Here is a 20,601-nt window from a genome sequence, read left to right as displayed (position 1 = left end):
GGGCACAGGATGCTCGGGGGTGGGGGTGGGGTGTATGACAGGGTCTGTGGCTGAACTTGCTCAAGGTTATACCTGTAAGCCTCAGCAACCTGGTCATTTGCTCTTGGGCCCTCAACTTCTCTGAGCTGCACTGCTGGACCCATTCGCTCCAAAGGCTTCAGCCCCACTCGTGCCTCAGGGTCCATCCAGGTCCCAGCCACTGACCCGTCTTGCTCCCACTCGCACTGCCTGCCTGTCCTTTTGGGCAGGTGGTGAAGACCTTGTGTCCTGCTTCCCAGTCAGGCTCTCCAGGCCTCACACCTGCCTTGCACGTGGGACTCGCTGTCTTCCCAGAGTCCCAGGCCTGTTTCTGAGCCCCTGCCCTCCGTGATTGCCATGGGCCTTGGGGCTGGGCCAGTGTGTGCATGGAAGGTCGTGAAAGGCTGGGAGGAAGGACTCTTGGGGGGTGTGTACAGGGGAAGTGTTTCTTTTCTACATGTGTTCACAGAGCCAGGCTCCACGGTTGAAAGGGTAACCTCGGGGGCAGCTGTACCAGCCCATGTTGGAGAGGCAGGGGCTGGGCCAGCGCTTGGAGCTGGGGGTGGGGTGCGGCAGGCGGCGGAGGGGCTGAGGAATGGGACTGACCCACTGCTCCTGCTCTAATTGGCAGCGACATCCTGTACCCCAAGGACTCCTCCAGCCCTCACAGTGGTGTGCCTGCTGAGGTGCTCTGCCGCGGTCGCGACTTCGTTGTAAGTGCCCAGGCTCTCTGGCCTCCGGTCTTCGGACGGGGATCGTGGCGGGGGCTCCACGGGCAGGGCAGGGCAGGGCTGTCAGGACCTCGGTTCGGGCAACAGGGGAAGGGCAGGTCTCTGTGGCCAGGGCGAGGGCAGGGGGTGGCTCTGGATGTTTCTTTCTCCTTTGATTCAGAAGCCTGGAGTCTTGGGCTTTGTAAGAACGTTAGAGTTCCTTTGGCCTGGGGATTACAAACCAGAGGCCCTTAGGTGGACTCTGGCTAAGGAACATGTTTCATTTGGCCTGAGCAGTTTTGTTTTTTTTTTTTAACTGTTCACTTGAGGGCACCTGGGTGGCTCAGTGGGTTAAGCATCTGCCTTAGGCTCAGGCCATGACCTGGGATCGAGCCCCACATCGGGCTCTACCTCCTCGGTAGGAGCCTGCTTCTCCCTCTCCGTCTGCCTGTCACTCCCCTTTCTTGTGCTTTTTTTCTCTGTCAAATAAGTAAAATCTTAAAAAAAAAGTTCACTTGAGTTAATGTTCACAACTCAAAATCCTGGTACAAACCAGATTTCTAGCTTATTACGAATAATTGGGCAGTTTGGTACCGCTGGGCCCAAACCCCTGAATGGCACTGACTTTGGGTGGGCCCGACAGTGCCAGCATCCCCCACGGTCCCGGGCAGGCCTGCTTCTCTTGTACGTGTTTCCCCCCTTATTGCTGTGGGTCTTGGCAACTCCTGAGCCAGCTCATTCCCCCACTCCATTGCCCTGCCCTCATCCAGTAAGTCCTGGCCCAGGCATCCCTCTCAGGGGCTTGGACCCCGGCAGCTGAGATCTGCACTGCCTCCCTTGACCTCAGCTTTGTGCTTCGAGTTTGGGGAAATCGGTCTCCTCAGCTGTCCGCAGTGACCGTGATGTGCGTAGGGCAGCCCCTAAGCTGTTCGAGAGAGTGGCCGTGTTTTCTCTTTGCCTGACCAGATGTCCCAGCTTCTCTGGACAGTTAGAGGCTAGGTGCCCCTGCACTTTTTGCCTCGGCGCCAAAGTGCAGCGGATATCCACTCCTGGGCTCACTCACCGGAGCCGTGTGCTGTTTGCCATTGCCTGCCAGCCCGTGTCCATGCGTGCGGACACTGTCAGAGTCGGGCCTGGGAGGAAGCGGCTAGTCCAATCTGAGTTCTTGTCGGGGACAGTCTTCCCTCATCCCAGGCCCCCGGGACAACTACAGGGCTCTGGGGGATGGTCTTCGGAGCAATTCGTCTCTGCCTCCTGGAAATAGGCTGCTTTTTCTCCCTCAGATGTGGAAGTTCACGCAGAGCCGGTGGGTGGTGAGGAAGGAGGTGGCAGCAGTGACTAAAGTAAGTGCTGCTCTCGGTTGGAGGCCTGGGCCCTGCGGCTGCAGGGAGCGGGGTCAGGCGGCTCCTGGCCTGTGGGCCTCACCTTTGTTGTCTCCCCCAGCTCTGCACGGAGGACGTGAAGGACTTCCTGGAGCACATGGCCGTGGTGAGGATCAACAAAGGCTGGGAGTTCATACTGCCTTACGATGGGGAGTTCATCAAGAAACATCCAGATGTGGTCCAGCGGCAGCACATGCTGTGGACGGGCATCCAGGCCAAGTAAGGGCTTGCTGGGCAGTCCACAGCCGCCTGGCCGCCCAGGCCAAGTGTGGGCCGGGGAAGGCACTCTGGGGCCCTGCATACCCCTTCCTCCACTCCGGATGGATGCTGCGGCTCGATCCCAGAGCCTCCCAGCACCGGCCTGGCACAGCCACCCTCCTGATCAGAGCTGGCCTGTCTGTCCTGAGGAGCTGGGAGGGGCACCGCCGCCCGCCCCAGCCCGGAGGCTCCCAGGGGGCGTGAGGCCTGTGCGCTGTCGGGAGGGCTGGCAAGGCTCCGTGTACCAGCATCTGCAGCCACCAGGATATCCCTGCCTCGATGGCGGGGCTTGCTATAGCGAGGCAGGTGACTGGGGACGAGGTGTAAAGTTAAGAGAGTTTATTTTTCTTTTCAGATTAGAAAAAGTGTATAATCTTGTGAAGGAAAGCTTGCCAAAGAAGTCAGATGGACAATCAGGTGGGCAAGGGCCCCTAAGCCAGCCTTGGCTCCAGGAGGCCTGCTTTGCGTGGGCTTGTCAGGGCTTGGGCTGGAGAGGGGTGGCGGCTCTCCCCACTGGGTGTCCTTTCTGTGCCTTCCTCCCCCTTCCCCACGGATCTCAGCTTAAGGCTTGGCCTCGGGGACTGAGGCCTTCTGAACTCTGGGGCTGTGCTGGGGTGCAGGCCTTCCTGGGTCGGCAGAAGGTGGCGGTGGGACAGGAGGAACTGGCAGGGAGGGACTCAACAGTCACCCATCCTGGTTTGAACCTCCCAGCGTGGGATTCTGGTTTTCCCTGCTTGTTTCTTTCCTCATGGCGGCGGGAGCTCCGTCCCTCCCGGGTCAGGCGGGGGTGAAAGGCGGGAGCGCAGCACCTGCTTCAGCCCCATCGGGCTGGCACGGGTTGCCGCTGGGCGAAGGGCCCTTCTCTGCGCCGTCCCGGAGCCCCCACAGCAGTGCTGCGTCTCCCCGCAGGGCCTGCTGCTCTGCTCTCCGGGGACCAGCGGGTCCAAGTGGCCAAAAGCAAGGCCCAGCAGAACCACGCCCTGCTGGAGCGGGAGCTACAGCGGAGGAAGGAGCAGCTGCGGGCGTCCGCGGTCCTGCCCGGCGTGCGGATCAAGGAGGAGCCCGTGAGTGAGGAGGGCGAGGACGAGGAAGATCGAGAGGCAGAGGAAGACGAGGAGCCCATGGACACCTCTCTTGGTGGCGGCCTCCACAACAGGCTGGCTAACGGGCTGCCGAGCGGGCGGGCGGCCGGTGGGGACAGCTTCAATGGGCACCCGCCGCCGGGCTGCGCCAGCGCCCCGGTGGCCCAGGAACTGAGGGCCTTCGTGGAGGCCACCTTCCAGAGACAGTTCGTGCTCACGCTGAGTGAACTCAAGCGCCTCTTCAACCTGCATTTGGCCAGCCTGCCGCCTGGCCACACGCTGTTCAGCGGCATCTCGGACCGCATGCTGCAGGACACGGTGCTGGCCGCCGGCTGCAAGCAGATATTGGTGCCTGTAAGTAGAGCGCGCAGCGTGCCTCCGGGTGGGCGGACACGCAAGGTCACCCTCTGCCCCTCAGGGGGGCTCCGGGCACGCAGCACCTTTACCGGCGGGAAGGCAAGTGGGGGACCCTCTGGAGTGGCCTGTGCCCTGCTTGCTTTGGGGGAGCCAGTTGTTTGGAGGCTGCCTGGGAACTCGGGAGGAGCGTTGGCCTTGGCCTGAATTGGTTCTCACGGGTTAGCTTCGTGTGAGCTTGCGCCCCTTAGGCTCTGCACCCTCTTCTGATGTGGGCACATGTGGGCTTTGGTACCCTGGGCCTTGGGTGCGGGCCCACTGAGGTGTCCGAAGGCGCTAACCCCTTGCTTGGCCTACAGGAGGGCCTTGGTCCATGAGGGTCCCTGTCAGCCCCGCCGTTTTTCAGGATGAGTTCACTCCTGTCATTTGATCTTTGCAATTTGGAGGTGTAGAAACCGATTTTCAGAGAGGCGAAATGAGCTTGTGTGAAGGTCGTATACCCAGGAGGTGCCAGAGCTGGAAGCCCAGTGTAGCGGCGGCAGGGCTGAAATCCGTCCTGCTTTAACTGATGCGCGGCCCCTTTGCCCTGAGCCCACGGCTTGTGCCGCTCCAGCCTCGGCCGCTGGAGGACCCTGACCAGCGTGCTCAGCGTTTCTGCCGCCGGGCCTGCAGGTGGCAGCGTGAGCCGCGCACAGCCTGGGCCTCTTGCCTGCTGTGGGCACCGGCCTTGCAGTGGGAGAAGTACAGGAGTGCTCGCTTCCGCAGCAACACACTAAAATTGGGAGAAGTGCAGGAGCGGAGGGCGTGTTGCAGACCATTTCCCTTAGCCGAGGGTGGAGAGGGCCAGGCTGTGGCTTTAGGAAGTGGTGCTGGTCATTCTGTCCCCCCAGGCTCTGCTCAGACCTGGCAGCAGGCAGATCTGGTGTGGGAGTGTGGCTGCCTGTTAAGGGAACGTGGACGTTTGCAGTTCAAGGTCAGAAGCACCTGTAGCCTCAGGTGATCTGAGGCGAAGGCCATCTTTGTGTGAGACTCACAAACTAGGACGAGAGGCCCTGGATCCCGTGCTGGCTAGGCTGTCCCAGGAGATCTGGCCTTCGTGGCAGGGAGCCTCGTTGGTGCAGTTTCCTATGGAAGGTACCAGGGTATGGGGGTCCTGCCTTATTTGGAGCCACCCTTGCCCACCCAGCAAATGGGTCTATTTAGCTCCAGGATCCCTTTGTTGGAGCTGGGCCAGGCAGGGGAAGGGCGCCTGCCCAGGGTTAGCCAGGCCGGCTTGGGGTCTGGGGTTGGATGGGAGAGAGACATGAGGTAGGCTGCTCTTAGGTACCCCTGCCCTGCTCCTTCCTCTTGGTGGGGCTGGTGTCCCCAGGAGGCCGTGGCCCTTCTCTGCTGCTCGCGTTGACCTCCCTCCCCATGATCCTGATGTAGGGACCCTAGAGGATGGTCCTCTCCGAGGAGGAAAAGCCCTCTGATGTGTCCAGCCTCAGGGTGCTGAGGTCCAGGGAGAGTGAGTAGATTCAACAGTTCGGCCACGTATTAGATGTGTGAGCGGACACTAAGTCAGCGCTGAGCTGGATTCTCCCCCTGGAGAGGGGCAGGCTGCAACATCTTGCTCCCGCCTCTCTGGTTTCTGATGATCAAATGAGATTGCGCAGTTCCGGTCCCTCTGGGGCTTTATGCGGTAGGAGCGACCACTGTTGCTTGTGTTGTGGGGTCAGGGCTGGAAACCACTCTACCAGGTGCCCTGAGCCGGGCCCCCCTCTCCTTGGTCTGCCTTCGGACCCTGCTGAACCAAGTGGTGTGGGTTGCTTGGGAGTCGGGCAGGGCCTCTCACCTGTACTGCCATAGCCCTTGAGGGAAGGGGCTGGAAGGAATCCCTAGGATACTCCTAGGGTGGTGTGGGGGTAGGAGTGCTTCTCAGGACGCGTCTCAGGGCTTATGTTTAGGGTAGGACGATGCTGGATGTTGGAGGTGAGCTAATGCCAAGCATTGTGAAGCAGAAACCAGATTCCCCGCCTTGTCCAGTGAATCTGGGAGTTCCTGCTCCATCCTACTGCAGCCCTAGTGCGTGGCAAGAGCTGGAATTGGAACCCCCGGACTCACGTGGGCTCATTCCCTGGACGGGGCTCACGCAGAATGGGAGGGTGAGGGGCAGGGCGGGTGCACCAGCCGGTAAAGACAAACGGCTCACACCTGGGCCTTGGTTAGTTCCCCCCCCAGACTGCTGCGTCCCCCGATGAGCAGAAGGTGTTCGCCCTCTGGGAGTCTGGAGACATGAGCGATCAGGTAAGATGATCTCTGCTGCTTTCTCCCCAAGAGCAGGGATTGGGGGCAGGAGGCCTTTAGGGAGACCCAGATCACAGAATGTACACTTAAGATTTTCCAGCCCCCCCCCATTTTACACATTTTGGCTGTGTCTCTTATGTGGTGTTAAAACAGGCTGGACCTGCCTGTCCTTTGAGTCGAAATGAGTGGTTCCCGATTGCCAGTCTAGACCAGCCGCATTAGAATCCTCTTATTTATTTATTTATTTATTTGACAGACAGAGATCACAAGTAGGCAGAGAGGCAGGCAGAGAGAGAGAGGGAAGCAGGCTCCCCGATGAGCAGAGAGCCCGATGCGGGGCTCGATCCCAGGACCCTGGGATCATGACCTGAGCCGAAGGCAGAGGCTTTAACCAACTGAGCCACCCAGGTGCCCCTACCTGTTCAGATTTTTAAAGATTTTATTTGAGGGAGTACAAGCAGGGGGAGCAGCAGACAGAGGGAGAAGCAGACTCCCCACTGAGCAGGGAGCCCAATGTGGGACTTGATCCCAGGATGCTGGCAGAAGGCAGGTACTTAACCGACTGAGCCCCTCAGGCATCCCAACATGTTTATAGATCTTTCCAGAGGATGCTGCCATCCAGCCAGGCTCATGAACCAGTGCCAGTCCATGTGTGTCAGGTGGCCTCTGGCAGTAAGAATCAGAAGGATTTATCAGAGCTGAGGTGCTGGTTTATAAGTTAGAAAGTGGTCCATTTTGCCTCCTGTCACCCCAGAAGGAAGGGTCCCGAGTGTCCAGTGAGCACAGTAGGAGTCAAACCAGCAGCAGTGTCTATCTGGTTATACTCATGGACCCTGAGGTCCAGAAATTGTCCTTAAATCATGAACTTGCCTCAACTTTAAGGATGAAGATTAAACTGCTCAAACACTCGTCTGCCCTTTTCCAGGTCCTACCGTTAAGGTGTGGGGAGAAAGTGGGGAGCATCCCCCTATGGCCTTAGGGGCCCCCGCACTAGAGCAGTGCAGGGGCTCTTCTTGAGCCAGCCTCTGTGCTCTTGGCCAGGAGAGGCCTCGGAGTTTTCTAGTCCTCCTAGAGTCGGAAATTCAAAGAATTTGACCATTTTTTATCCTAAAGATCAGATTCAAAGAAGGGCTTTTTTTTTTTTTTTTAAAGATTTTATTTATTTATTTGACAGAGATCACAAGTAGGCAGAGAGGCAGGCAGAGAGAGAGGGGGAAGCAGGCTCCCCGCTGAGCAGAGAACCCGATGCAGGGCTCGATCCCAGGACTCTGGGATCATGACCTGAGCTGAAGGCAGAGGCTCTAACCCACTGAGCCACCCAGGCACCCCAAGAAGGGCTTATTTTTAAAAATACACGCGGCAGAGCTTTCCAGCCCTGTCTTCACACAGCTGACTTAGTTGGGGTCTTTCCCTGCTTAGTTATCAGGAGACACCAAGTCTGAACTGCTTGCCCTCTGCTGGCGCTTCCCTGGCTTTTCTTCCTCGTCCTGGGGGTCTCGGGATGACCAGTGGGTCAGGTATATTCATCTTTAAACAGAAGTCCTGGGTGCACACGGACTGCGGCGTGGGGTTAGGGCCATAGCTTTGCTTTTGTTGTTCGGGGAGGATTCTCTTTTAGGTGACTGTTTTCTGCAATAACTTATTTTTGCTACTAAAGCATCGACAGGTTTTGCTTGAAATCTTTTCCAAAAATTACCGGGTCCGCCGGAACATGATCCAGTCTCGGCTGACTCAGGAGTGCGGAGAGGATCTGAGCAAGCAGGAGGTGGATAAAGTGCTAAAGGTATCCGTGCTCCGCGCCGTCAGTCCCTGGCTGGGGGCGCCCAGGGCTGGCTCCTCCCGGCCTCAGGTGCTTCGTAAATCCGGCCTCTCCCCAGCCAGGGGGTCTCTGCAACTGGTGCTGGGGGGTGCAGGCAGAGGAACGAGCTGAGTGAGGTGTGGACGCCACCTTCGAAAAGATAACCGGGCCTGTGAGTCCCGACTCGCCTCCCCTTTAGGATCGTGTGCACCTTGCACAAGTACCGTATTTGCAGACCCCCGGCCTGGGAAGCTGCTCCCTGTTTCCTCATGTCGTGATGACCTCAGCCATCCGGGCCGTAACCTAGAGCTACTGCTGAGGCACCTTCGTTCTGGGTCTGCTTAGGGACAGTTTTTTGTTTTTTTGTTTTTTAATCTTGTGCTTACCAAGCACATTCATTTATGGTTCCTTACTTTTTGGACCCCCTGAGAGGTGGCCCTGAGGCCCAAATGCTGCTAGCGCAGTGCTGTGAGGGGGCAGATCTTGATTTCCCGTTTGTGTTCTGTCCATTAGTCATAGACTGAGTTGTGGCGTTCTGTATAGGACCGAGTTGCCACCTTTCCTGCTCAAGTCTGCCCTTAACACCTTTCTCTCTCTCCTCCCAGGACTGCTGTGTAAGCTATGGCGGCATGTGGTACCTTAAAGGGACAGTACAGTCTTGACAATAGTCCCAAACCACTAACCCAGTGAATCCAAGCCCAAGGAAGGCCGGCAGAGCCAGCAGAGGTGGCAGCGGTCTCACGGCTTCGGAAGACACGGAGCAAGAGGACCTGACCGTGTCATGGCCAGGGGCCTTGTGCTGTCTGGCGGACAGCGGGGGTCATCCTCAGCCGGGGGCAGGGGCAGCTGAACTTAGATCGCTCCCAGGAGAGAGGGCAGCCGGGACCTTCATTACAGTATAATTTGAAATTCCTGATGTATTTTGGTTATTATTTGGTTTCATTCTCATAATAAAGAGAGTGTATACTGACCACAGGCAGGCTGATGAAAATCATGGTTTAATATTTTACTTTTCAAACTTAATGCCAACAAGGTCTAAGTTACGTTTGTCTACAAGATGAAGAAAACCTCAAGGTTTTAAGTAATTAAAATGTCTAGAAGCCAATATTTAGTGTTCGATTACCTATCTGCTAAGACTTCTGCCAATTTCATTAAACCAAATCGAATTGTTGCACTGCTGGGTGTCTGTGGCCAACTTACCTTTTAAGACAACTTTATGTAGCAGTCAGTCTCAGCTGCTTACATGAACCCTAGCAAAAAATCAGAATCAAGTCCATCTATTAATGTTTGCGTAAGGAAGCAAACCAAACCAGGTAAGTATGGAACAATGTATAAGTGAGGTTATCACCCTTTGATGTAAAAAATTTGTATTTTGTGTATTTTTAAAATAAATACTAACACTAACCTGGCATCATGGTGCTACTGTCTTCTAAGGGTGACAGGAAGGCAGTGTTGTGTGAGCTCTTGGAGCCTCTCACGGTTTCAGGGAAGGGAGCCGACGGACAGAGGGAGAACTTAGTGCTGCCCAGCAAGATGGCACAGTCATCTAAGATAGTAAAAACAAACTGGTAAAATATATATTTAGCCTAACATAATAGTTAAGACAGCAATATATAATAAAAATGTTAGTACAAAAAAATGTAAACGACTCCATTTTCAAGATCTGGTACCTTATACTTACAACACTTGCAATTTGGACCAGCCATGGTTTAAGTGTTCATTTGGGACATGTATCTAATGGCGACCTTAGCAGATCATGCAGCCCTAGAGGATTGGGGGCAGCGGGGCGGGGGAGGGCGGGGATCAGAGGAAGCTGGGGTGGGCAAGATATGAAATTCTGCTATCTAAATGGTAGGGCACTGGTTTGGGCACTAGAGCCACTCTCTGACGTTTAGGTGATGGTCTGTGTATGCCCCACAACCAAAAAGAAAACATCTAATATTTGGTAATGTAGTTTAACAGGATGGTGGTACATCATGTTCTTGGTACTAATTGTTAACAAACATAAGCCTGAAAAGAGTAAAAAACTTTGCAAGTTGACAGAGTATGTCCAGCTCTTGTGCTCCTAATGGTGTACAACAGAGATGGAAAGTAACCAAGTGATGGGGCTCGTGGGGAGTCATAGCCTGAAACACACTGGTAAGGATGGAGGAGTCAAACACTGAATTCAAGGAGCGCCTGGGTGGCTCAGTGGGTTAAAACCTCTGCCTTTGGCTCAAGTCATGATCCCAGGGTGCTGGGATCGAGCCCCGCATCGGGCTCTCTGCTCAGCGGGGGGCCTGCTTCCTCCTCTCCCTCTGCCTGCCTCTCTGCCTACTTGTGATCTCTGTCAAATAAATGAAATCTTAAAAAGAAAAAAACCAAAATCCTATCTTTAAAATAAATAAACACTGAATTCAAATAGGAAAGTGAATAAACATAAGGAATATAGGAAATATTTTTTTAAAAAGGTGTAAAAAATGTAAGGTATACCAATCGATGAAAGAAAATGGCATAAGCCTTAAAACTGGTTGGAAAGAAAATTACAACAGACCACTTATTAGGAAAAGGTCCGGGTATTTTCATGGTTGAACTATTATCACATCTTTGTGACAAACCCAAGGGTTTGTCAGCATATAATAAGCCTCCAAATACTTCTGAAGTAGTGATTTAAAACCTAAGTAGTAAATTGCAGTAGCATGTTAAAAAAAATAAGCACCTTAAGATGTCTTGCAAAGGGTGAGGATACTGGGAAGGACTGCCGTCACAGAAATGCGAGGGTTGTATGAGGACATGTACAATAAAGCTCATGCCATGAAGAAACCAAATGAGAAAAAAAAAAAATCGTCTCAGGGACTGAGATCTACAGCTCATTCCAGATAGAAGTTCTTAAAATAGCAGTAGATGGATTCTCATTAACCTCATTAAAAAGTTAACCCGCTGCATCAAACACCCCACATACTCCTTAGGATGGAGGTACAGGGTTACTCACCATAGTTAAGATCCTGGGTATACGACTTAGAGAAATTAGATGAAGGACTACATTAAAATTAAAAATTTAGACAAATTAGTTTTATCTAACAAAAAAGACAAAAAGGAGTCAAAACTTCTTTTCAGGGTGCCTGGCTGGTTTGGCAGAGCATGTGATTCAATCTTGGGGTTGTGAATTCAAGCCCCATGTTGGGTGTGGAGGTTAAAAAACTTTTTTTTTTTTTTTTCAGATATGTCAACAGAATCAACTAAAAGCTACTCTGAAAAACATTCAACAAAATAACTGGAATCAATAGCTTTCCTATATGCAACTACAGTAAGAAAATATAACAGAAGTAGGGCGGCCTGGCTGGCTCAGTTGGAAGAGCATTCTACTCCTTGATCCTGGGGTCATGAGTTCAAGCCCCACAGTGGGTACAGAGATTACTTATATAAAAATAAAACAGTATAGGGGCACCGGGGTGGCTCAGTTGGTTAGGCATCTACCTTCTGCTCGGGTCATGACCTAGAGTCCTGGGGTGAGTCCAAGTTGGGCTCCGTGCTCAGTGCAGAGTGCTCCCTCTCCCCCTGACTTTCCCGCTGCTTATGTGTCTGCGCTCTCAAATAACAATTTTAAAATACATACATACACAGATACATACATAGGTTTTAACAGAAAAAATAATATTCAGGAGGTGTGTGAACCTTCTAAAATCTAACTGATAAAAATTTGGGAAACAGACACAACGACCACTGGAACAACCAGAAAGCATACACCCTTGTTTTTGGATTGAAGTCTCTGTGTTCTAGTCTGTACTTAATTTAACCAATTTTTAAACATGATCCCAATAACCATTTCTTGGCAAGAATCAGATAAGCTAACTTTAAAGGTCATATTGGGAAAAACGGGGAAAAAGGGAAATTCTGAAGGAGCAGTGAGGCAATGTTCTCTTAACTGGAAAATACCAAGCTATAACAGCAATTAAAAACTGCCGGAGAGGGCATAAAAGCAAATCCTAGAACAGAAACAGGTTCAAATTCAAATTCACGTAGACCTTTAGTACTGATTCAGGTGATTTAAACTGATGGGGAATAGGTGAAGTTTAGGAAGATTCAGGAAAGACCGTAGTGTGAGAAGCACCAGCCATCTCTCCTGATCAACAATTGCACAGGCAGAATTTGTCTGATGCAATGATTTTAGAACAGAGTCTAAATAAAGGCTTGTAACTTCCAGGGAGAACCAGGACGGTCAATTGCTGACAGTTTTGGTCAATTTTGGCTCCTAGTGCAGTAGCAACCACCCCACCACTAGCCATACTCAACGGAGCAGCTTGCAACAGCTCACAGGAACCTGCGTGGGCAGAAAACCCTTTCGAATGTCAGCAATCTGCCCTGATGGCTGCTTCCGGCCAGAGGTGCAGAGGTGGCCGCCACTGTCACACCACCCCCATTGTTGCAAGTCTCTCCAGTCGAGGCTGAAGTGACTGCCAGGGGATCTAAAGGACTGGCATGCTCTCTACCCCACCCTCTTCATTTTTCACTTTTTCCCCTTTGGGGAGACATTAAAAACTAGGATATTTTAAAAATGATCACATATACAGAGAAAACTAGAAAGTGACTATGCATGCCCAGGGAAAGGCTCAGAAAAAACCTGAGAAGACCTTAAGTTTATACCTCAGGCTGATCCTCGGCACAGACACGGCCTGCAACAATCTAAAGAAACAAAACAATAACCAAGAAAACCAGCGGAACCCGGGAGAGGGTGAGAATCTGACTCTCAGAGTTACCACATTATCAGATTCAAATGTTCAAAAAATCATGAGGCATACAAAACCAGGAAAATAGGGGGCACTCAGAGGAAAAAATAAATTGACAGAAACTGTCCCTGAAAGACCTAATGGCAGATATAGTGAAGACTTTAAGACAAATGTGTTTTCCTTAAAGACCTCAAAAGAACAAGAGGATATAGACAGTCAAGAAAATGTGTGAACAAAATGGAAATGATAGAACTAAAGAGAAAAAATAATTCTGGGGCTGAAAAACAATGGAAATGAAAAATTCACTACAGGGATTCAAAGGCAGATTTGAGCAGGTAGAAGAATCAGCAAACTTTTGTGATGGAAATTATTGCATCTGAGAAATAAAAACAACTGTGAAGGAAAGTGAGCAGAACCTAAGGGACCTGTGTGACACCACCAAAAAGACCATTATATACATTGTGGGAGTCCCAGAAGGATAGAGAAAGGAGCAGAGACTATATGAAGAAAAAATGGCTGAAAACTTCTCAGACTTGATGAAAATGCATGAAGATAAACATTCGAGCAACTCAGTAAACTCCAAGTAACAAACTTAGACCCGCTGAGACGCACTGTAATCAGACTTGGCAAAAGCCAGAGAGAATTTTGAAAAGCCCCAGAGAAGCAAATCCTCGCACACACGGGATCCTCAATAAGATCATCGAAAGATGTCTCGTTAGAAACTTTGGGGCCCAGAACACAGTGGGTTAATAGATACAAAGAGCTTCACAAACAGTAAAACAAAAACTGTCAATCAAGAACCCTATATCTGGGGACACCTGGGTGGCTCAGTGGGTTAAAGCCTCTGCCTTCGGCTCAGGTCATGATCCGAGGGTCTGGGATCGAGCCCCACGTCAGGCTCTCCGCCTGTCTCTCTGTCAAATAAATAAATAAAATATTTAAAAAAAAAAAACCCTATATCTGGTAAAACTGTCCCTCCCAAGTGAGGGAGAAGTTAAGACATTCCCAGGTAACCAAAGCGGAGGGAGTTCACGGCCACTAGATGTCTCCTGCAAGGTGAAACAAAAGGGCACGAGACAGTAACCTAAGGCCCTATCGAGAAACAAAGATTTCAATAAAGGTGAATAAATGTCTAGACAGTTATAAAAGCCAATCTAACCATAACAATGGTTTGTAATAGTACTTTTTGTTTTCTACATGACTTAAGAGACTAATGCATTTGGGGCATCTGGCTGGCTCCGTCGATAGAGCATGTGACTCTCGACTTTGGGGTTGTGAGTTCAGACCCCAAATTGGGCATAGAGCTTACTTTAAGATAAAAAAGAAACTAATACACTTAAAGAAAAAAAATCAGTGTAAAAGCATTATTACTGCAACTTTGTTTTTTAAAGTTTTTTTTTTAAGATTTTATTTATTTATTTGACAGACAGATCACAAGTAAGCAGAGAGGCAGGCAGAGAGGAGGAAGCAGGCTCCCCGCTGAGCAGAGAGCCTGATGTGGGGCTCGATCCAAGAACCCTGGGATCATGACCTGAGCAGATGCTTAACAACTGAGCCACCCAGGCGTCCCTGTTTTCTTAAAGATTTTATTTATTTATTTTAGAGAGTAAGCGAGTGAGCGAGAGCACGGGTGGAAGGAGGGGCAGAAGGAGAGGGAGAGGGACAGAGAGAATCTCAAGAGACTCTGTGCTGAGCACAGAGCCCAGTGTTGGGCCCAATCCCATGACCCTGAGATCATGACCTGAGCCAAAAACCAAGAGTCAGATGCTCAACCGACTGAGCCACCCAGGTGCCACCTGTAACTTTGATTTGTAAATCCAAATCTGGTCTTCTATGTAATTTTGAGACTGACGTGCTGCCTACTGTGCTAAGGAGGCACCTTCTGGCCTTCTATGTAATTTAAAAGACTAATACATTAAAAAATATATTAGTTTATGTTTTGGAGCATACAGCACCTATAAGGGATGGGGTTGGAGGTGTAAAGGAACAGAGTTTTTTTGGTTTTGTTTTGTTTTTTGTTATGGAAGATAAGCTGGTATAAATTCTAATTCTGTTTTAACTTTAGGATGTTAAATGTATTCCCTATGCCGACCAGGAAGAAAGTAGCTCTAGAATATTCACAAAAGGAAATAAGGAATTTTTTTTTTTTTTTTTTTTTGACAGCCAGAGATCACAAGTAGGCAGAGAGGCAGGCAGAGAGAGAGAGAGGGAAGCAGGCTCCCTGCTGAGCAGAGAGCCCAATGCAGGGCTCGATCCCAGGACCGTGGGATCATGACCTGAGTGGAAGGCAGAGGCTTTAACCCACTGAGCCACCCAGGTGCCCCAGAAATAAGGAATTTAAACATCTCATTACAAAAAAAAATAATAATAATAATCAGCTAAACCCAAAAGACTACAGGAGTGTAGGAAATGAAGGACAAAAATGTTGTAAGGCATATAGAAAACAAATAGCACAATGAGAGAATTTCCTCATCAAAATTACTTTAAATGTAAATGGTTAAACCTCTCCAATCAGAAGACAGATATGGGCAGAATAGATAAAAACACATTATCCAACATGCATGGACCTAGAGGGCATTATGCTAAGTGAAATAAACTAAAGAAAGACAAATATCATTATTTCACTCATATATAGAGTTTAAGAAACAAATGAATAAAGAAACAAATCAGACTAAAATACAGCAAACAAATTGGTGATTTGCAGAGAGGAAGGAAGTGGGAATGGATGAAAAAGATAAAGGGAATTAAGAGTACACTTATCTTGACCACTGAGTAATGTACAGAACTGCTGAATCATTATATTATACATCTGATACTAATAACACTATGCTATGCTTCAATTTAAACACACACACATGATCCGACTAGATGCTGTCTTCAAGAGACTCACCTGAGATCCAATGACACAGGGCACCTGGGTGGCTTTAAGCCTCTGCCTTCAGCTCAGGTCATGATTGCAGGGTATTGGGATCGAGCCCCGCATCGGGCTCCCTGCTCAGCAGGGAGCCCGCTTCCTCCTCTCTCTCTGCTTGCCTCTCTGCCTACTTGTGATCTCTGTCTGTCAAATAAATAAATAAATAAATAAAATCTAAAAAAAAAAAAAAGCTAAAAAAAAAGGATTAAACCCAAAGTGAGGGGAATAACAAAGATTATGATAGAGATCAATGAAATACAGAATACAAAAACAATAGGGGTGCTGGGGTGGCTCAGCTGTTTAAGTGTCTGCCATTGGCTCAGGTCACAATCCCAGGGGGTTCTGGGATTGAGCCCCACATCAGGGTCTCTGCTCAGCGGGGAGCCTGCTTCCCCCTCTCCCTCTGCCTTGCTGCTCTGCCTGCCTGTGTGCTGTCTCCTGCATGCTCTGTCAAATAAGTTTTCTAAAAAAAATCTTTAAAAAGATTTTTTCTATTGAAAAAAATCAATGAAACCAAAAGTGGTTCTTCGAAAAGATTAAACAAAATTGAAAAACCTTTAGCTAGATAGACTAGAAAGACTCAAACTACTAAAATCAGAAATGAAAGTGGAGATTTTACAGAAATAAAAAGGACCGTAAGAGAGTACAGTAGGCATTAATATACAGAATTGTCAAATTAATATGTTGTACACCTGAAACTAACACATTTTATGTCAATTACACTTCAATTAAAAAAACAACTCTAGGGGCACCTGGGTGGCTCAGTGGGTTAAAGCCTCTGCCTTCGGCTCAGGTCATGATCCCAGGGTCCTGGGATCCAGCCCCAAATTGGGCTCTCTGCTCCGCAGGGAGCCTGATTCCTCCTCTCCCTCTGCCTACTTGTGATCTCTGTCTGTCAAATAAATAAATAAAATCTCTAAAAAAAACCAAAAAAACAACTGTATTGGGTCACCTGGCTGGCTGAGTCAGTGGAGCATCAACTCTCTGTCTCAGAGTTGTGAGTCTGAACCCTGCACTGGGTGTAGAGATTAATTTAAAAAAATAAAAAAAATTCTTAAAAGAAAAAAATTAAAAACCACTATAGACATTGCTACGAGAAAGAGCATGTTTGAGAGAGTGAACTATGAATAACTGTATGCCAACAAGTTAGATAACCTAGGAGAAGGGACAAATTCCTAGAAACAAAAAACCTACCAAGACTAAATCAAAAGACAGAAAATCTGAATAGACCTATTAGTAGTAATGAGCTGATCAGTATTGGGGGGGGGGAGCTCCTCTGGATCAAATGGCTTCGCTGTGGATTTGAGCAAACATTTAAAGAACTAACACCAATCCTTCTCAACCTTTAATAAAAACAAAAACAAAAGCACTGAGGTAGGAACACTTCCTAATTCAGTCTATGAAGCCAGCATTACCCTGATATTAAAGCCAAAGACACTACAAGGAAACTACTTATGAACAATATCCATTATGAACACCGATGCAAAAAATCCTCAACAAAATACCAGTAAATAGAATTCAGCAGCACATTAAAAGGATTACACATCACAACAATGTGGAGTTTATTCCTGGAAATGCAAGGGTGGTATAACATATAAAAATTGATCAACAAGTATACCTGTGTGGCTCAGTTGGTTGGGCGTCTGCCTTTAGCTTCGGTCATGATCCCAGGGTCCTGGGACTGAGTCCCATGTTGAGTTCCTTGCTCAGTAGGAAGCCTGCTTCTTCTGCCTGCTCTGCCTGCCACTCCCCCTGCTTGTGCTCTCTCTCTCTGACAAGTAAGTAAAACAAAAAATAAATAAAAACAAAAAAATTGATCAATACAATATGCCACATCAACAGAATGAAGGAAAAACCACTATATCATCATCTCAAATAATGCAGAGAAAGCATATAGCAAAATACTACATCTTCTCATGGTTAAAAGAAGAAAAAAAAAACTCAATGAATTAGGAAGATAACTACTTCAACACAATAAAAGCCACATATGAAAACTCAACAGTGAATATCATACTCAATATTGAAAAAATGAAAGAATCTACTCACAGTTCAGGAACAAGGCAAAGATACCTGCTTTAATGACTTTTGATTTAACAGTACTGAAAGTTCTAGCCAAAGCAATTAGGCAAGAAAAACAAATAGAAGTCAGATTGGGAAAGAAGTAGTAAAATTTTCTACTTGCAGATGATATGATCTTTTATGTAGAAAACTCTAGACTCCACACACACAAAAAAACCTGTGAGCATAAATGAATTCAGCAGAGTAGCTACATACAAAGTCAACACACAAAAAATAATTGCATTTCTATACACTAGCAATGAACAATCCAAAAGGATATTTTAAAAAACAATTCCATTTAAAATGGCATCAAAAGAAATACTAAGTAGTTTTTTAAAGTTTATTTATTAAGTAGGCTCTACATCCAACATGGGGCTTGAACTCACAACCCCAAGATCAAGAGTCACACCTCTCCAAATGAGCCATCCAAGCATCCTGAAATACCTTGTCATTAATTCAACCAAAGAGGTGAAAGATTCAAACAATAAAAATAAAACATTGCTTAAAGAAATTAAGACATAAATAAGTGGAAACACATCTCATTCTCATAGACTGGAGCAGTTAATATTGCTAAAATGTCAATATTATTCAGTGATCTACAGACTTGACACAATCTCTATCCAAATCATGACAGTTCTTGCAGAAACTATCTTAAAATTCATATGGAATCTCAAGAGACACTGAATAGCCAAAACAATCTTGAGAAAAAAAAAAAAAAGTACAAAACTGGAGGACTCACACTTCCTGATTTCAATACTTAAGCTACAAAGCTACCATAATCAAAACAGTGTGGTACTGGCATAATGAGAGACACATGGAGCAATGGAATACAGAGAGCCTAAAAACAAACTCTCATATGGTCAAATGATTTTTGACAAGGGTTCCAAGACCATTAACGAGGGAAGGACAATCTATTCAGCAAACGGTGCTGGGAAAACTGGATATCCACATGCTATAGAATGAAGCTGGACCCTTCAGTAACACCATATTGCAAAAGCTTTGTAACATTGGATTTTGCAACGATCTCTTGGTATAACATCAAAAGTACAGGTAACAAAAGAAAAAACAAATTAGACTTCATGAAAATTTAAAAACATTATGTGTCAATCAACAGAGTAAAAAGGTGGGGTCCCTGAGGGCTCAGTTGGTTAGCTATCTGCCTTTGGCTTGGGTCATGGTCCCAGGGTCCTGGGATCAAGCCCTGCATTGGACCCTCTGCTCAGTGGGGAGCCTTTTCCCTCTCCTACTGCCCCTGCTTGTGCTTGCTCTCTCCCTCCTTTCCTCTGTGACAGATAAAATCTTAAAAAAAAAGACAACAGTAAAAAGGCAACCCTCAGACTGGGAGAAAAATTTTGCAAATCATATTATCTGATAATGGATTAATATCTAGAATAATATATATAGAGAGATATATATAGATATAGATATATCTATATATATCTCTCTATAGATATAGATATCAAGATACCTACATCTATATATCTATATCTATCATCTGTCTATCTATCTATATATCAAGAGAAAAAAGCAAATTCAAACATGGGCAAAGGATTTGAACAGGTATTTATCCAAAGAAGATACACAAATGGCCAAGCACATCAAAAGTTTTATCATCAATCAGAGAAGTACCAATCAAAACTGTAAGATACCACCTCACACCCATTAGGGTGGCTTCTATCAAAAAACCAGAAAGCACATTTGGCAAGGTTGGGGAGAAATCGGAAACTTTGTGCCCTGTAATAGGAATGCGAAATAGTAACAGCCACTGTGGAAAATGGTATGATGAAGTTTCCTCAAAACATTAAACACAGAGGGACGCCTGGGTGGCTCAGCTGGTTAAACATCCGCCTTCAGCTCAGGTTAGGATCCCAGGGTCCTCGGATGGAGTCCCGCGTCGGGCTCCTTGCTCGTCGAGGAGTCTGCTTCTCCCTCTGCCTACCACTCTCCCTGCTTGTACATGCACTCTCTCAAATAAATAAAATCTTAAAAAAAACACATTAAAAACAGAATTACAACATGACCCAGCAATTCCACTTCTGAGTATTTACCCAAAAGAATGGAAAGCAGGATCTCAAAGACGTATTTGTGCATACATGTTCATAGCAGCATTAGTCACAACAGCTAAAACATGTAAACAACCCAAGCGTCCACTGATGGGTGGTTTAAAAAAAAAATGTGGCACATACATAGAGAATAGTATTCAGCCCTAAAAAAGAATTCAGTATGCTACAACATGGATGAAACTTGAGTTCACTATGCTCAGTGAAATAAGCCTATCACAAAAAGACAAATTCCATGATTCCACTTCTGTGAAGTACTTAGACAAAATCATAAAGACAGGGAAGTATAATGGTAGTAGCCACAGATGGGGGAAGGGGAGAATGGGAGAATGGGGAGTTAAAGGGGTGAATGGTAGTGATGGATGCATAAGGATGTGAATTTATTTAATAACATTTTACTATTGGAGCGCCTGGGTGGCTCAGTGGGTTAAAGCCTCTGCCTTCAGCTCAGGTCATGATCCCAGGGTCCTGGGATCGAGCCCCACATCGGGCTCTCTGTTCAGCAGGGAGCCTGCTTCCCTCTCTCTCTCTCGGCCTACCTCTCTGCCTACTTGTGATCTCTGTCAAATAGATAAATGATATCTTTAAAAAAAAAAAAACATTTTACTATTCACTTAAAAATGATTAAGACGGTGATTGTTTTAAGTGTATTTTTACCACAATAAAAAGAAAAAAATGAAGTTCAGGTGGATCAAATATCTATTAAACGCAAAAATGTATTAAATGATTAATATAACCACAAAAATTTTGCTTGGCAAAATGCCAACAAGGCAAAATTAAGATAAATATTTGTAATTCCTAATTATAAAATGAATTGCCTCAATGCCAGAGCTCTTAAATAAGAAAAATAGGCAGAAGACAATATACATGGCCCTTTAACAGATTATAAAATATTCAACCTTAATAAATGAAACTTAAACAACAAGGAAACCCCGCTTTTCTTCCATTAGTTTCATAAGGGTCAGAAAGTTTACT

At 47.5% G+C, this 20,601-nt stretch overlaps 1 protein-coding gene across 2 annotated transcripts in view; it reads left to right on the top strand.

Annotated features, from left to right (window-relative positions):
• POLR3E (RNA polymerase III subunit E) overlaps positions 1–9,298 on the top strand; it is a 37,123-nt gene extending 27,825 nt beyond the window's left edge. For both annotated transcript variants that reach the window (XM_080831683.1, XM_080831684.1), the window contains exons 14-21: positions 650–731; positions 2,012–2,071; positions 2,172–2,329; positions 2,724–2,785; positions 3,278–3,804; positions 6,013–6,090; positions 7,748–7,873; positions 8,494–9,298. In XM_080831683.1, the coding sequence (XP_080687809.1) occupies positions 650–731; positions 2,012–2,071; positions 2,172–2,329; positions 2,724–2,785; positions 3,278–3,804; positions 6,013–6,090; positions 7,748–7,873; positions 8,494–8,550 (1,150 nt within the window). In that variant the 3' untranslated portion in view covers positions 8,551–9,298. The remainder of the gene's footprint in view (positions 1–649; positions 732–2,011; positions 2,072–2,171; positions 2,330–2,723; positions 2,786–3,277; positions 3,805–6,012; positions 6,091–7,747; positions 7,874–8,493) is intronic.
• The last annotated feature ends 11,303 nt before the right edge of the window (positions 9,299–20,601 follow it).

The sequence above is a fragment of the Martes martes genome (assembly GCF_963455335.1).
Source record: "Martes martes genome assembly, contig: SUPER_18_unloc_1, whole genome shotgun sequence".
NCBI lineage: Eukaryota > Metazoa > Chordata > Mammalia > Carnivora > Mustelidae > Martes > Martes martes.
This window is presented reverse-complemented; position numbering and strand designations above follow the sequence as displayed.